The sequence below is a fragment of the Glycine soja genome, chromosome 14 (assembly GCF_004193775.1).
Source record: "Glycine soja cultivar W05 chromosome 14, ASM419377v2, whole genome shotgun sequence".
NCBI lineage: Eukaryota > Viridiplantae > Streptophyta > Magnoliopsida > Fabales > Fabaceae > Glycine > Glycine soja.
The window spans coordinates 7012040-7030287 of record NC_041015.1 but is presented as its reverse complement, the minus strand read 5'-3'; the positions used below and the strand labels follow the sequence as shown (position 1 = coordinate 7030287).

The 18248-nt window shown below is 35.4% G+C and overlaps 2 protein-coding genes across 7 annotated transcripts; both read left to right on the top strand.

Annotated features, from left to right (window-relative positions):
* Positions 1 to 453: 453 nt before the first annotated feature.
* Positions 454 to 11640, top strand: LOC114382988. 6 transcript variants are annotated; one of them, XR_003660366.1, is made up of 11 exons: positions 456 to 1354; positions 1927 to 3066; positions 3182 to 4333; positions 4500 to 4541; positions 5143 to 5219; positions 7020 to 7104; positions 7178 to 7261; positions 7353 to 7454; positions 7537 to 7635; positions 8700 to 8913; positions 11502 to 11640. XR_003660366.1 is itself a non-coding variant. In XM_028342554.1 (11 exons), the coding sequence occupies exons 3-11, from the start codon at positions 1981 to 1983 to the stop codon at positions 8808 to 8810; spliced, it is 2838 nt and encodes a 945-aa protein (XP_028198355.1). In that variant the 5' UTR covers positions 1315 to 1354; positions 1717 to 1778; positions 1927 to 1980; the 3' UTR covers positions 8811 to 9202. The 6 variants fall into 6 exon arrangements, 5 of the variants coding, with proteins under 5 accessions (XP_028198354.1, XP_028198353.1, XP_028198352.1 ...); XM_028342554.1 differs by lacking the exon at positions 11502 to 11640 and adding an exon at positions 1717 to 1778 and having other exon boundaries at positions 1315 to 1354; positions 8700 to 9202; XM_028342552.1 differs by lacking the exon at positions 11502 to 11640 and having other exon boundaries at positions 1930 to 3066; positions 8700 to 9202.
* Positions 10089 to 13699, top strand: LOC114382990 (probable inactive heme oxygenase 2, chloroplastic). The gene is made up of 4 exons (XM_028342556.1): positions 10089 to 10643; positions 11502 to 11725; positions 13178 to 13285; positions 13380 to 13699. Exons 1-4 carry the CDS (start codon positions 10235 to 10237, stop codon positions 13470 to 13472), a joined length of 834 nt encoding a protein of 277 aa, XP_028198357.1. The 5' UTR covers positions 10089 to 10234; the 3' UTR covers positions 13473 to 13699.
* The last annotated feature ends 4549 nt before the right edge of the window (positions 13700 to 18248 follow it).

Here is an 18248-nt window from a genome sequence, read left to right as displayed (position 1 = left end):
TTGTCGCAATGTATCTTTGGACGAGAGGACAAAGATAAAATAGATAAATCAAAGCATCCGTCTAACAGTATTTATCTAACATTTATTTCAACTTTGAAGCCATATAAGAAAAATAGAAAAAACATCAAGTACATGCATCAGCGGGCATATAATTGTTCCAGATTAATAAAAAAAATATCAGAATCCTGAATATATAAATGTATTAAATAATTGGAATTTTTTTTATTATTTATAATAATTTTTGTTATTCAAACAAAATTGTCTAATAAAAAAATACAAGCATTAGGATCATGATAGTTGAATAATATGTAATTTGGGCTTTTTGGAGGTGGGTGGAAGCCCAAAACATTGTTGGGGAAGTCCACTGCTCTATCTTGTCTTGACCGAAACAAAATCCAAAAAGTTCCATGGCATATTCGTGGGAGAAAATTCTCTTATATAGAGATTGAATATCATCCATGCTCCCTCCCGCCATACTCGCCTCCACCTTCTCAAACAATCATCATAACAACATAACAACACAGCAATAGACTCAAGTCAAGAAAAATCTCTTCTCTTCTCTTCTCTTCTCTTTGCATTCCCTAAACCATTATCAATTCTCATTTAATTTCAATAATAATAATTAAAATAAAAAATGTATAGATTCTGTTTTAGAACTCGACCCCTTCTTCGCTTCCATCTTCATCGCAACATTTCTTCTTCAAGAAAACCTATCATCAATCCAACAAATACAACTTTAGAAAATTCCCAAATTGCCCCTCAGCCAAATACCGATCACCGCCACACGCTCTCTCCCGTCCATTCCAAATCTCTCTCTCGCATCTTCGTAGTTGCTCTCTCCGCCGTCTCCATCTCCGCCGTCGTCGCCTCCGCCGCGCTCCTCTCCGATTCCGATCGCGGCGGAGGAACGAATCCACTGTACGAGGGCGCGGAGCGCGCCGCGCGCAAGGCGGCGGACTCCTGCGACCGGATCTTCCAACACGCGAAGCGCACCGGCGTCGCCGCCGCGGTACTCTGGAAGTCGCTGCGGTCGGTGCTGTCCTCGGCGAATCACGAGGTCCGCTCCGGCTTCGAGATTCGCGTCGCGGCGCTGCTCGCGGACATCTCCGCCGCGAACTCCGGCCGCAGAGCCGCGATCGTCGGGGCAGGCGGCGGCGCCGTCGTGGACTGGCTGCTGGATTCGGTGGCGGTTGCGAAGGACGGCGGCGCCACGCAGGCGGAGTCCGCGAGGGCGCTGGCTTATCTGATTGCGGACCCTAACGTGTCTGCGGCGGTTCTTGGGAGACCTCACGCGGTTCCGAGTCTTCTGAGGTTCATCTTCTCGTGCCAGCCTCGGCGTTCTAAGAATAACAAGGTAACTCTGATTCTCTAATGTCTGAATTGTTTTGATCGTTTTAGTTTGATATTGGCATTTGCAAACTGAACAATCAATTGGACTTTATCTATTGTGTTACTTGATTCTAGAGCTTTTTGTCTCATAAATAGGGTGTTATCTGTTAAATGAGATGATAGATTATACAGGAATCTTAAGGAAAATGGAAACCGTTAATTGATAAGTAAAACTATTATAGGTTCTGAATATATTAAATGTTGCACTATTCATTAAGTTACGTTTGGATTACCGTTTGAATTCCATTGGAGGGTGCAAGTGTCACCCGAAACATGAACTTAGTTTGTTTATTCCTTGAGGCTCTGAAGTGATATATAATCCTATAGGTGATGCGATAGGAAATAAAGAGGGAGATGGAAATGGAGGTGGAAAATGGGATGTAAGACAAGTGAGTGCATGAGTATAATTATCGTTTTCTTAGTACTGTGGTTCTTCTAGATTTATTGTAGAAATTCAAGCTTCACTCAAGATGCTGAGAATAGTGTCTTTTCTGATTTTGACATTGGTGGTGAAATAATGAATTTTTTGTGTGGCAGAAGCATTCAAGACATAGTGCATTTGATATTTCTGATTCTTTGAAAGGCAGGAGCATGCTTGTTGCTGCCATTATGGATATCGTTACATCCAGTTGTGACAATGCTGAAGAGGTATCTTTTAAGCCATCATTGCCTGGAAATGCTGAAATCAGAGACATTGCTGCAGCCCTAGAAGTTATTGAGGACGGGGGTTTGCACTTGGATGAGCCACCTGAAGGTGAAGATGATGGTGGTGGGTTGGGAAGGAAAGGGATTGGAATCAAGATACTTGAAGGTACCCCTGTTTTAGGGCTTTCAAGGACCAATAGTGATGCTTGTCACGAAGAACTGAAGCATCAAACTCCTAAAACTCTCATATATCCAAATAAGTATGACAATTCACCGGAACAAAAGAATGTGTCTTCTGCTGTTGTTCCTGGTCTCTGGGATGATTTGCACTGTGAACATGTTGCTGTTCCTTTTGCCACCTGGGCATTGGCAAATTGGGCAACAGCATCACAGTTGAATAGATCTCGTATTCAGGAACTGGATCGAGATGGAAATGCTATCATGTCTGCTTTAATGGCACAGGAGAGGTCTGTTAAATGGCATGCAAGTTTGGTGGTGTGGTTGCTATTAGAAGATCGCAATACACCTTTGAATGAATCTGTTTCTGATTGGGCTTCCAGTCTTCTTTCTACTATATCTCAAGCATGCAAGCATGAAGACGTTTCTTTGGCTCAGGTAGCTTCATCTGCCTTTCTCTTATCTGTTGAGAGGAGCCCTGGAGTGCAGAAGGTAGTGATGGAGAAGGGTGTTAATCCAATGAGAGACATCGCCAAACAGATGACAAAGCATAAGCAGGTTCAAGAACCAATGGCAAAGGCATTGGAGCTAGTTTGTACTGGGGAGCTGCGTTTGTCTCTTGAAGAGAGTCAAAAATGGTCAGGCATTCTTCTTCCTTGGGTTTTTGGAAAATTTTCCTCTGATACTATACGATCTTCAGCCATAAAGATTCTTTCTCAGATCTTGGAAGACTATGGACCAACATGTGTACCACTTTCTCAAGGATGGTTAGCCATGATGCTGTCTGAAGTACAAAGTTCTATAAAGAAATCAAATGATAAAGGAACCAACCAACCTAAGAGTGATAATGTAAAGGTATGAAATATTTTTCTTTCTCTTTCTATCAAAATGGCCTTTCATTTTATCTGATTGTGTTACTTCATTCCAAGTCAACTTTTGATGCACATTTTAGCTGTGTTAACTTTTGCAGACGTTAATCAATAATGCAAATATTGCTTCTGCTGCACAAGTTGCCAATCAACTATCTAGTGCCGTTGTTAATCTGGCAGCTAAACAGTTGGGAAATGCATCTAATTCTGGGGATGCATCCCCACTGGCAGATTTTCTGTCTCTGGAACCTTTAGCAGGACCATTTAGAAGTTTAAAAAAAGATAATCTTCCTAAATTAGATGCTGCAGATTCTGCCTTGGCAACCCTGAAAGGAATTAAAGCTTTGACTGAAGTTTGTGCTGAAGATTCTGTGTGTCAGGACATGATAGTTGATTTTGGGATTTTATGTTTGCTGAGGCGCTTTTTATTGAGTGATGATTATGAGAAACTGGCTGCTATTGAGGCTTATGATGCATCATCTAGAGCACATGAGGGGAAGGAGCGGATATCAAATGTAGATGGGGAACCGGCTATATCAGATGTAAATGATCCAGCTAGTGTCCGAGTTCCTCCTACAGCTCATATCCGCAAGCATGCAGCTCGGTTATTGACCATCCTCTCACTGCTTCCCAGAGTCAAGAAGGTTATCACAGTTGATGAAACTTGGTGCAAATGGCTTGATGATTGTGCTAATGGGCGGATTCCAGGTTGCAGTGACCTTAAAATGCAAAGCTATGCCAGGGCAGCACTTTTAAATATGTTTTGCAATGACCAGCCTAATGGAAAATCTGAAAGTGGAAGAGGAGGCCCTTCTGATGGTGGTGTAAAAAATTATAGGAACTCGTGTCCTCGTTATGATGACATGATATTCTTGATAAATTCTCATCTTCCCCACTGGAAATGTCCCAAAGAAACAGATCAACAAGAAGCTTTCTCAAAGGAGATATCTCTGTTTACTTCTACTGAAATGGGGGATGTAATAGAATCCGTGAATGGCAGCAACTGTTCTATTTCTAATGATTCAACTAAAAACAACCCAGATGCAGATTGCCCTCCACTAGACATAGTTTTTGTCCATGGTCTACGTGGTGGGCCTTACAAAACTTGGCGTATAGCTGAGGAGAAATCCTCAACTTCATCACCTTTGGTGGAGAAGATTGATGAGGAAGCAGGAAAGCTTGGAACCTTTTGGCCTGGTGAATGGCTTTCCAGTGATTTTCCTGAGGCTCGGATGTTTACCCTAAAATACAAGGTTTGCCTTGGTAAAGTTGGGACATGTTTGCCTTATTAAGAAGAGATGTTTAGATTATGAATTTTGCATTATTTTTTGCTGTTAGTTCCAACATCTTTTCTAGAGCTTGCCTCATGGGTGATCCCATTTGCCTCCATCTAACTCTTAGGTTAAATGCTTTATGCAGACTAATCTCACACAATGGTCTGGAGCTAGCTTGCCTCTTCAGGTTACAATTTTTCTACACTATTTTTTTAAAATCTAGAAACAGCATCAGATTTTATTCTCTACCATTAGCTTGGTTTGTTAGTCATCTGGGAAGTTGCTGATACTTGTTAAGGGTTAAAGAAAGCTGGTATTGTGGTCTTTATCCTCTATGAGCCTTGTTAAGGGTTAAAGAAAGCTGGTATTGTGGATGAAGATTGTAATAATTTTACTGTGATTTGAGTAGAGGGGTTCTGAGCAAGTTTCTTTCTTTCTTTTTTTACATTCTCTAGTTTCTTCATTATTAGTTTGTTCTTTTTCATGTTTCTGGCTTGCATATTACAGGCATGCATGACAGAGCTCTAAATACTTCCTGATTTTTGACAACCTTAATCAAGTTTATCTTTCTTTGTGCTAATTCCAGAACTACACTAAAATTATATATTCACATCTCTACAGTCAAATCCTTAAAATTTTCAATTTCTCCATTTCCTCCCTGCACATGGTTTCAGTAGGCAGTTTCTTTCATATCCTTACCTATGCTTTCCTTGTACTTGCCTACTGACGGCTTCTTTGTTTTCTTGTTACATTCTAGTTCATATACTTGTTTATTTTGAAATTTGCAGGAAGTTAGTTCTATGCTATTGGAGAAGCTTGTTGCTGCAGGAATTGGGAATCGACCTGTTGTTTTTGTTACTCACAGGTTAGTCTATCTGCCCAAGAGTGTTCAAATTACATGCATGCAGTGGAATTGGACTTCTGTGAACTCACTGGTTTACTTATTCATTTTTTTATGATTGACATGCATCTTTTGAAAGTGCATGTGATTCATGCTTCAAAGGATATTTTATTTACTTTTACATAGATATGCTTCTAAACAATTATGAATTGTTCCACAAGGGAATTCATGCAGAAGACTTGACTGTTCTTCCTTGGTTTCACGTACAACTTAATGTTTTTAGGCTTTAACATTTCTAATCCATGTAATATACTCACTTTTTTTATTATAGTTATTTTAAAAAAAGTTTAAAATAGTACTTGTAATATTCAATATTTTTGGCGTTGGTCCTTGTTGTTACTTAATTTTCATTAACTGTTGCTTCCGCCTGTCCTGTGATGACACGTCACTTAATACAATTTTTAATTTAGTCTATGTGATTCATCTTTTGAAAGTGTAGTGTGATTCATTCTTCAAAGGATATTTTATTGACTTGTACATACATATGATTCTAAACAATCACGAATTGTTAGAACTTAGAATTGTACAAGGGAATTCATGCAGACAGAAGACTTGACTGTCCTTGCTTGGTTTCATGTACAACTTAATGTTTTTAGGCTTAAATTTGTTTAATCCATGTAATATACTTTTTTTTTATCGTTGTTTTAAAATTATTATTTTTTAAAATAGTCACTGACTCCTTGTAATATTCAATTTTTTGGCGTTAGTCCTTGTCATTACGTTACCTAATTTTCATTAACAGTTGCTTCCTCCTGCCATGCAATGACAAGTCACTTAATAGTTAATACAGTTCTGGGTTTAATCCATGTAAATATACCCGTTTAATTTTAGTTCTGCTAATATACCTTTTCTATTTTTCCTCAACTATTTAGCCACATCAACAATTAATGGTAACTAAGTAATGACAAGGACTATCGCCAAAATAATGAATATTAGAAGGATTATTTTTAAAAAAAATATTTCTAAGAGGACTAAAATAACAAAGTAGGTACGTTATAGGGACTAACTATATATTTAAGCCATGTTTTTATTTCTACCTCTCTTTCAATCATTCAATGGCACCAAGGCAAAAGCATGAGGTAAATTTGGTTAGGGATTATTTAACAATTCAAGATCAAGATTGATTCACAATCAACAACAACAAAGCCTTATTCCACTAGGTGAGATTGGGTACATGGATCACATGATGCCATTCGGCACAGTTAAAAACCAAAGTTTCAGAAATATTGTTTAGCTTAAGATCCCCTTGATGATTTCCTCCACTGTCCTTTTTGGTCCCCATTGATCACACAATCATATAGATTTTTAGTTTCCAACAGTTTTTTTGACAAAAATAAACCAGTCACTTGTAGAAAATAAAGTATACCATACTTTGAAGTAACAAAAAAGAATGCAGGACAAATTAGTAGCTGTTGATTATGGGTGCGTGTGTGTGTAATCTATCTTGTTCTATTTTTGGGAAAGAATTATAGTGAGGTGTGCTTTACATGTCACTTTGTTCTGTCTTATGAACAAGCGGTCACAACTTCCGAATATTTTTGTGGTTTGTGTCCCAGCTGTGACTGCTTTTATCTTTCTAATATATACTTTATCCTAGAAATCATTTTGGACAAAGGCAAACTTACTTGTTATTTATTTATTTATTATTTCTTTTATGTATTTTGTCTGAATTGCATTTTCCAAATGTCTTGGGAACCAAGTTGTTTGCTTAATCAAATTGTACCTCACTTTGTTCTGTCTCATGTACCTTTTTATTGTTTGCAGTATGGGTGGCCTGGTTGTGAAGCAGATTCTTCATAAAGCAAAGGAAGAAAGATTTGATAATCTCATGAAAAATACAATAGGAATTGTAAGTATTGACTCCTTAATTAAATATATGCTTTAAAAATTGCAGGGTTCTTTTAATGTTATTTTGGTTGTAGGTTTTTTATAGCTGCCCGCATTTTGGTAGCAAACTTGCAGATATGCCTTGGCGAATGGGCTTTGTGCTTCGTCCTGCTCCAACAGTTAGTGTTTAAAGTTACCTACTTGTATTTTCTATTCTTATAATTGCTACAATTGAAAGATTTTTTAGCACTTGGTTCTTAATGTTTATAGATAGGAGAGCTAAGAAGTGGATCTTCAAGACTGATAGAGCTTAATGACTATATTCGTCACCTTCATAAGAAAGGGTTGCTTGATGTCCTCAGCTTTTGTGAGGTAATCAGCAGTTAAGTTATTTGTTAATATCTATAGTACTGTCTTTTCATGAGTTTGAGTTGTTAGTGACTGCTTTTTGTAGACCAAGGTAACTCCAATAGTTGAAGGTTATGGTGGATGGGCCTTTCGAACTGAAATTGTACCAATTGAGTCAGCATATCCTGGATTTGGGGAATTAGTTGTAAGTATATTGTGAAATTGTATCTCATTTGATTTTTTTAAAAAAAAAGAATGAAATGAAAAGATAAAGGAATTAGTTCAAAAAATTCTTTTTTCACCCAAGCTGTAGCCCCACCAAAGGTGGAGGTCTGAGCTTTAAGCACCCAACTTCCCAGTTGAAAAGGAAGCCCTCCTACTAACTATGCCTAACAAAAATGGCTCCTTTTTCCTTTAAAGGAAAATATAATGCAGTAACTAATGTCATTGCCAATGTTGTCTAATGATTTAAAGTTATCACTTATTTTTGTGGTTATGATAATGAGTTGATTGCGGCATTGTGCTTTTTCTCACCTTAACCTGCTTCAAAGACCCTTCTGAAATTGATATTTATTGTACTCTGTTTACTTCATAGATTCTACTTCCATTTTATTTTGAGTGACCCATTATATGTGTGTAATTTGTTCCTTTATGTACGGTGTTTTGCATGATCTGTTATAAGCCTATAGCTGCATTATGTAGCCAAATTTATTTGCAGTCATTAGAAAAGAAAAAAAAAAACATTATTTTGTGCCCTTTTATAATTTTAGTCGATAGTAGTATGAAATAATTGTTGGACAACGTTCATCTGCATCTCTTGTTAGATGCAAGCTTTTCGCCTACTCGCTACAGTTATAGATCTGCCCAGTACCTTGAAAGTTTTATCAGTTTTATTTATTTGTTCTTTGCGGGTGAGGGCTCTAGGGAGGTTCTTTACCCTATTGTCCTATTGGACAGAGTATGTGGGGATCATAACCTTGGGCCCCTGATAAAGGCAAGGGAACTGAACATATGCAGCTTTTACTGTGATTTTTGGCATATCCATTAAAATTAAACTCGAATGGGGAAGTTAATACTGCCCTGTGACAATTCACGAGAGATACAAGTTGATAGATGCGTTTTTGGAGGGACTGGGTATGCTTTTTTTTTTTACCGGGTATTTATGCAACACAGTTGCGATGGCCAATAATATTTGAAGTGACTTTTTTCTTGTTGTAGTATTCAGTGTAAGTGCTTGCTTTCCTGATTTATCTTCAAATTTTGAAACAGGTATTGGAGTCAACGGATCACATAAATTCTTGCAAACCAGTGAGCCGTTTAGACCCTTCTTACACGGAGACATTAAAGTTCTTGCAGAAATTAAAAGCATGCCATGCCTGAACTCGTTTGTTTCAGCGGAAGATATGTAAATACCTCTAGAAGAGCTAGATAGGTGTTTGGATTGGCAGTTATATGTCAAAGGCATGGGAAGTCCATAGATCATGTGAGTTCGACTTGATACAGCAACTAAAACCTTGTCTTATTAGGTGAAATCAACTACATGGATAGAAGTTTTAAATTTTTAATGAAGCTTCAAGGTGAACTAACATGTGAAAGCCTTCTATTAGAGTTCAGCTTGCCTAAGCTGTACATTTTTCCATTCATTCAATCATTCATTTGGGTCAGGTGGCCCTCAGGGATTGTAATCAGTGTCCCTTGTACATAAATAGGAAACACAAATATAAGCCATGTATATATATTCTTCACTAAATTATACACAGATTGTTCTCTCATCTGCTGTCCTCAGTAAATAGATGTTTGATATGATATCTTATTTCAAAATAACTGTGAAGTTTTTCACAAACCTCTTTCAAACACAGTTTGTTGGGCACATCACTTTGTTCATACTAAAATGATGTGTGAATTTAAATTTTCAGTTAGGCATTTTTCAGTATTAGCCTCATTTAAATCATGTTATAAACTTACAAATTACAACTAAGGTAAGTGTTAGTGGTATTTTGTAGAGGGTATGAGTCTGTTTGTATACCCGTTGAAATCACGTTCAATGGGGGAAAACATGCTTCCCAAGGCAAAAAGGTGAACGCAGGTACTATGAAGCTTTTTAGCGAACCTTAGTTGCATTAATTTGAAAGCTTGGCTAATTCAACAACAAAGATTCAACACAGTTGATAAACATGTTAACAAGAATTCGATTCTCAAATCGTAAGAATTTGAAAGCTTGTTCAAACGTGCTCTATGTAGTTAATAATTATTTATCTGTTACTCTTACCTCTACTCAACTAATTGTAACTAATCTAGTTAGCTAGTTTGTTTGGCAAATATTTAAGCTAGTTTTTAGCTTTTTTCCAAACTGAAAAATTTTGTTTTCATATTAGTAGTGTTTGCTACACGAATTTATTTCCTTCTTATCTTTGAAATATATATATATATATATATATATATATATATATATACTTTTTTTCTTTTTATATAAGGTAGGGTTTTATTATTATTTTTTTTGTTTTTCTGCTTCTATTCATCTACAAAGAAACAAAAAAATAAAGAATTACAAAAGTATGACACTTAATAATCATATTTAAAATTTTACTTGGTTAGCACCTGATGAAAAGTAAAAGTAAAAATGTTTATATAGAGTGGGGATTGGGGTAAATACGAAATAGGGTAGAATTAAAATTGTTGGCATGGACACTAGGATTTCTTGGTTAAGAAATGAAATTTGATTACACACGCAGCATAGAAGTGCAGAGCACTGAAAACGGTATCCATCAATCAATCAGCAGGGAAGAAAAAGAAAGGAAGGAGCGATGTGGTTAACAGCGAAACCCATTCGACAACTATGCTTCCCACTCCCAATCTCAGTCCCAAACAAGTTCTGCAATTGCAGCTTATCCATAACAGCAACAACCAACACCAACGCCGAAATTACTACTACTCTCACTCAAACTCCTAAGCCAAAGCCGAACCCTAAGTCGACGTTGAAGAAGCGAAAGAGGTACCGGAAGCTATATCCCGGAGAGACCACCGGCATCACCGAAGAGATGAGGTTCGTCGCCATGAGACTCCGCACCAACGACACCGTTTCTCAACAAGAACACCAATCGCATTCCGACGCGTGGCAGGCCTCCATGGAAGGCTTCCTCTCTTACCTCGTCGACAGCCACCTCATCTTCGCCACCCTCCAACGCATCGTCGACGAATCCGACAACGTTTCCTGTCAGTCACTCAATCCTATTCAATTCCATTCCCAACTCATTGCATTACTTCTTACACCTTCCTTCCTTCCTTTTTTTCTTTTCTTTATCTTGGCTCCATTGTTAATTTGTTAGTATTTGTTAGCGAAAGATATTCGAACCATGACCTTTCTTCCTCCCTTCTTCCTTCCACCACCAAGTCAACCTTATAAATCTCACACTTTCTTATCTTTATTTTCTTAAAAATGTAATTAAGTGATATTTTTATTCATATTCAAATTACCATTTTCCATTTTCTAATATAACTTATATTTATCTCTCCTTGGAGCGTCCACATTGGGAGCTGCTTAATGTGTTGGGTATAAAAAAAAAAATATTACATTAGTGTCTCACATATGATTTTGAGTTGTTTAAAATGGGTGAGAGTTGCTTAATAAGCAACTATTACTCATGAGTTGCATAACTTTGCATTAAATATAGAAAAGAGAAAGGGAATATTTGTGAGTTAAACAACTTGTTAATAGAAATTCTCATTGGAGAAAAAATTAATTGAGTTGCTTAAGTTTGAGGTGGCATATATTGGGTTGCTTATTTGAAGACCATTAGTCATAATTGTATAAAACGTGGAGGACATAACTTAGAAACTGTTAGTTAGGTGCTTGCTTGAGTTGTGACACTGATGTTAGACAAAATTGGAGTTTTAACTCTGTTCGCTGATAATGCACAAGTCGTTGAGATACTTCAATTTTGACTGTTTAATTTGTTATGATTTATGAGAATTTGTGTGAATTTGCAGATTGATAATGCACAAGTCGTTGAGATACTGCAATTTTGATTGTTTAATTTTTTATTATTGATGAGAATTTGTGTGAATTTGCAGATGCATACATGAGGAAAACTGGGTTGGAAAGATCAGAAGGGCTGTTGAAGGATCTGAAATGGTTGGAGGAAGAAGGAAATATGATTCCGACTCCTGGTTCTCCAGGGCTTACATATGCCAAATATTTGGAGGAACTCGCAGAGATAAGCGCACCCTTGTTTCTCTCCCATTTCTACAATATCTATTTTTCTCATATAGCTGCTGGTCAGGTCATTGGAAAGAAGGTAGGTACTCACTACTCACTTTCCTTTCCCCTGTACTAGAAAATAGTTTTATGTATGAGGGAATACTATCACATGTTCCCTTTTAATGTAGTTCCTTTCTCAGTCTATCCAATTGAAAGAAAAATAGGGGTTCGATTCCTCAGAGAAAACTTTTTTGGGAGAGACAAAACCCACTTCAGTTATTTCAACGTATCGAGGGTTAGTCTCATGGCTTTCAACTATGGGGATACCTTACTTCCAGCAAAAAAAAAAAATTGAAAAATGTAATGCCTTGACAAAATACATTGCTGTTTATTAGAATAAAATTGGTTTTTCTCGGCTATCATTTTTCAGTTAGAAAGATGAGACAAATGAAAGAGATAAGTCTGGTGTCCTTGTGAGTGATGGATGCAATTAGAGGATAACTTAATAATCATTTGCTTGTATTTTCTCATTCAAAGTGAAAGGGGTGTTTGAAAGTTGATGACATAATGCAGGTCATGTAAGAGAGATCTACTGCAAAATAGATCGGTATCAAACCATAACTCAAATTTTAGATGCTGAAGTCATATAGTGGAGCTGAGGAGAAATTTGAAAGAAGATTTTTATTTATTAATAAAAACTACACATGAAAGTACTACTAGTAACTTTTAACTCTCCAGTCTCTCTTACCTACTCAAATGCCCGGAGCACCTTAACTCACTCTTTATTTCTCTCCTACATTTTGATTCTCACATTGATACAGAACTCTCATACAAGGAGCAGGCCTTTTATAGGCAAAATCTATTTATACAATAATATTAAAAACTAAACCATAGGTGGTGACAACAGCCAAGCTTGATCCAATTAGATTTATTATACTCTTATTGCAACTTGTGTGAATACTGAATAGGACTGCACTAATTATCTTATAGGTTCTCAGCTTATCCAATTGTTTCTCACTTCATTGCTACCTAGTCTAGGATATTATAGAGCTAATAGAGCTGCTGCCAACTTGATATAATAATTGGTACTTTTAACATTAGAGTTCCTCTAAACTTGAAATTCCATTTGAACAAGCTTAGAAAAGAAGACTCTGATTGCAAATATTTTGTAGGTATTTAAGTATCAATTCCATGTTCAGCATAATGGCCCTTGAAAGGGATGTTGGACTTCGAATAAGAGGCCATCAAGCCATTATGGACAATATAGTGTGGTGTGGAGGAAGGACCTTGTCCCTTTAATTTCAGCAGTTATATTGAATGATAGCTCGGTATTGAATTTGACCCATAAAAATATGCTTATAGACTTCTACAAACTCATGCAACCTTGTAGAATTGAATATGTATTTTGACTTTGTGGTATTAATTGGTGTTGAAGTCCTCTAGTCAACATAGAATCAGAACTGAGGAATTCCTTATTTAAAGAACTCAATTATGAACTTATTGTGAAACCTCCAGGGGTTGCTTGTCATTCTTTTATTGTTGCTTTTAGGTTTCTGAAGAGCTCTTGGAAGGCAAGGAGTTGGAGTTTTACAAATGGGAAGGAGATGTACCTGACTTGTTGAAAGATGTTCGTGATAAGCTCAACATGCTTTCAGAGGTTGATTACTAAGAATTCTATAAGTTGTGGCTTTAGTATTATATTTAGATGCTATGCCGTTCTTATTACTGATGTGCGATTGTGATTCGTGCAGCATTGGTCTCGAGATGAAAAGAATAGATGTTTAAAAGAAACTACAAAGGCATTCCGGTATATGGGACAAATTGTTCGTCTAATTGTCTCATAAATAGACATTTGTTCTTTTTTTTTTGTTAACAACACTGCCGTCTTTGATGGTAAGCTTTCTAATATTTCCTTTTCTTCCTATAGCTTCTCTAATTTGTGGCTTTTAATTGATGGAGGGGTATCCCTAACTTTGTAAAGTTCGATACATTCTTGAGAGAATATTTGTTTGATTTACTTTTATGCCTTATCAGAGAAATGATGCTCTCAAGTATCCCACTTTACACTTCATTGCATGCATAAATTGTGTGGTTGTACAATTGGACTTTTGGTTTAGCTAAGCCCAAGAAATGTGGTCATAGTATATGCCATTTAGCTTTGTAAGATATTGGGTTTGTTGGAGGGTTTAAGTGAACTGCAGTTTGGAAACCATCGACCATTTTTCCTCAGTGGCAAGTATTTCTAATAAATAATACACCAAATTAGTCCTTAATTATAATCCCCAATCAATTTAGTCCCTGATATAGAAGATCAAATTTAGTCCCACTTTTATAACTATTGTTCACTTTAGTCCTTGAAATTAAGGTCATCTATCATTTTAGTCTTAATATTACAAAATCAATCAATTTATTTAGTCATTGAATTTGACAATTATTATCAATTTGGTCCCTAAATTTGACAATCATAAATCAATTTAGTATCTAGTGTTATGGGATTAAATTAAGAATTAATTTGACTGATGCACAACAAAACTAAGAACTAATTCGACTAATGTGCACCAAATGTAAGCAACCAAAGATTAGCAGTTATGACTGTTTGGGATTAAATTGATAGATCCTTAATATCAGGGGCTAAAATGATTGATAGTTGTTAATTTCAAGAACTAATTTTTCTTCTTCATAATTTGACAAATTTCAGTAATTTGTGTTGCTAATATATGATCTTCACATCAAACAAATTAACAATGAACCTTCGGGAGAGGAATATAATGACAAGTTAGGAAGCCTTGCGCTTTAACCCGCTGCAACATCTATGGTTTTCTTTGACTAGTCTGAGTTTCATTATTAGCGGATTTTATTCTGTTCATTATTAGATGAACTAAATTCACGGGCTCATTCGCTTTAAGTTGGGTATAATTTTGATAGTATTAGTTTGCAACAGTTAAACATAATTGGAATGTGTATACAAATTAATTTTAATCAAAAACAAATATTTTAGCCGATGCACGTATAGAATAAATATTTCTCTTATATAACTAAAATTTATAATAAATATATAAATATATAGATTGTATTATAATTAACATTATAATATATAATTTTTTAATATATTAATTGTACTTTTAATTTATTATAAATAATTTTGTATTTATAATAAACTCAGTTCAATGGGACAAATAATCAAGTAATGCACATACAAATTTTAACTTATGAATCAACACATGTTTTATAAATTGAAAGACCGCTTAGTTGTACTCACTTTCTCAAACTTTATATTTGTATTCTCGTTTGCTCTCATACGATCAATTATTCAGTATTCATATTCTGCATAATTTTAGCAAGAATCTAAGCCTACAAAAAAAAAGTTATTAGTAAAAGATGTATGATATTCAAGCTCCTACTGATTAATCTAAATGTATTTTAAGAGAATTGAAACAATAAACAATATGCACTTTCTCACTCACTTGCTTTAACTCTTGATCAACATTGCTTTAGTGATATCTGTAGGAGAATTATTCGCTCACCATTGTACTCACATCATCCAACTTTCATGTCAGTCCGAAGCTTGAATGAAGTCATCATCTTTTCAAAAGCTAAGCAATAGACCAGATAATTCATCTAGAGAGATCACTAAAGCATGCTGATAAAAAGTTACAACAAATAATCTCTCATTTCCTCACTCAGTTACCTAACTTTTGATCAACATGTTTAGTGATTTCTCTAGAAGAATTATTGTTCTTCATGGTCTAGCTTAACAATCATTGCATTCCTCCAAGGTCTTCTAATTCTATTCTTTTCTTTTTTAGAAAAACTGAAAATGGGGCATTCATAATCTCCAAGTTTCTTATCCACTCATCCACCACCTTCAAATTCTCCTCATCGCCATCATATCCTCTTCAAAGACTACATTATATAGGAAAGAATTGATACTGGAGCAGTTATTATAGAAAAAGAATTATATGACGTGACTTTGGGATGGTTACACTTGCATGTATAGGAGCATTTCAAACATATGTGAATATGTTTTTGGGGGACTGCTTCTTTAGGGGGTTGTTACATCTTTGTTAATGTCAGTAGGTTTTTGGTTACGGTATAGTATTTATGATCCACTATATTTGGATTCTCTTCACGCACTTTAAGGATCTTCTGTTAAGAGAAGATTATTAATATGAAAAACTAAGAATTCACAATAATAATTTTCATAACAATATTTTCTTTTTACAATGTAACAATACTAAATAGTTTTTTTTAAGAGAACAATTAATACTAAATAGTTAGTATATATTTATCCATATCAAACATCGATATACCATATGTTTTCATAATTAAAACAATTTTAACTATAAAAGAATTTCGACAGCGCAACGAAACTTTTTAATATTTCCCCTTTAAAAGACTCCAATTCGTGTCGGGCAAAGTATGAGCATCGAATCATTAATTCAAACTTAATTATAATTAGCGTATATAATTTGAGCTAAATCCGATAATATATATTACATATTAAGTTTTTAATTTTAATATGATATACTCTAAATTGATATCCTATTGATATTTTATTAATCAAAAATATCGAATCTATTATCTGTTTATTTATATTATATAAAAGAAGCTTTTATAAAATATGAAATGATACCTGGTAATATTATATTCATTCTCCTCAATTAAATGCAATTAATTCAATTTTAATTAGTAAATTCAAAAATCACATTTTTATTTTTTATTCATAATAATGAATAATAAATGCAATCAATTCAATCATAGATTTTATTTTAATTGTTAACAAATTATAATCTAATCAAATGAATCATCGATTTTTCTTTTATTTTTTAATTCATACAGTACGATAGAATAATACGGATGTTTTCCCTCAGATTGGGGTCATAATTTCATACTTGCACTCTGTTCTGTGCCTGTTAGTCAACACTTTTGAGATCAATGCCTGAATCCATTGTTTAAGTTATGAAAGTTTCATTTTAGACATTCATTGTACTTTGTAAAATTGGTAAATTGTGTATACGAGCAATGACCTTTGCGGAGGTGCATTTTTTCTTTTCCCCGTTTTGTCTGCAAAACTTTAGTCTTCGCTCTAATTTTCAGTAATTTGTGTTGCTAATATATGATCGACACATCAAACAAATTAACAATGAACCTTCCGTAGAGGAAAATAAAAAGTTTGGAAGCGTTACACTTTTACGCGCTGCAATTGTTTTCTTTGACTTTATTCGAGTTTCATTATTAGGGAATTTTATTCGGTTCCTCCCACATCTTTCCGAGAAAAGAAATAATGACTTGGAGGAATTTTGGCATATTGCATGACTTTAAAAGCTAAAAACAATATTTTTTTTAAAAGGATTTATTGGATCTCCCGCTACTTTTGCTATTCTGCATATGCTGTCATTCTGGGTTTAACTACTTTCTATTATTCTATTAATTCTGTTATAATTTTGTTTTTACTGTGTTTAGTTATTTTTTCCTTTTATTTCTCCTCATATATGTATATAGTTGATAACTAGATGATATACAACTTTATAATTTTTTCCAATTATTATACTGATTTTGAGTTTCCTCAATATTCTTTGTTTCTTTCTTCCTTTTTGCATTTCCATTTCAAGTTATTACAAGGCTAATAACTTTAATATGGTATCAAATAAACAACAACCTCTACGATCCTCTTCCTCAATGGGTCTGTGATCTTCTCCTTTGTCTCTTCTCCTAATCACTCTCCCATCAACTTTTCCGTTTGGATTCATGGCAACACCAGTTAAAGATTTTAGTCAAGATCCTTCTCACCCATTGTTTCTACATCATTCGGATGGCCCGGGACTCATCCTTACCTCCCAACCTCTTGACCATAAGAACTACACCACATGGAGCCGCGCAATGATGGTAGCTTTTTCGGTGAAGAACAAGGTGGCCTTCATCGATGGATCCCTCCCGATGCCAACCACAGTCGATCCTACATATGCTGCATGGACTTGTGGTAACAATCTTGTCATTTCCTGGCTTTACAATTCTGTTTTTAAAGACATCATTAGCAGCATCTTGTTTGCAAACACGGCTAAGGAAATTTGGGAAGATTTGAAAACACGGTTTTCCCGAAAGAATGGCCCAAGAATTTTCCAATTGAAAAGGCAATTAATGTCATTACAACAAGGAAATGATGATGCTAGTACCTACTATACCAAATTAAAATCGGTCTGGGAAGAACTCTCAGGCTATAAACCAACCTTCCGATGCAAATGTGGCGGGTTACAAACTCTACAAGATTACATTGAATCTGAATATGTCATGTCCTTTTTAATGGGCCTAAACGACAGTTTTGCTCAGGTCCGGGGTCAGATTCTCCTCTCTGATCCTCTTCCCCCCATTGGTAATGTCTTTTCTCTTGTTATTCAAGAAGAAGCACAAAGAGAAATTGTTGTAAACCACATACCTTATCTAAACTCTAATACTATGGCCAAGAAAGAGAGACCTCAATGTGCTCATTGCAACCTGCTGGGTCATACAAAAGACAAGTGTTACAAACTTGTTGGCTATCCTCCAAATTACTTCAAGAACAAGCCTCAACAAACTGTAAATCAGGTAACTGATCATGATGAGTCCCCGAGTCAAGGTGCCAC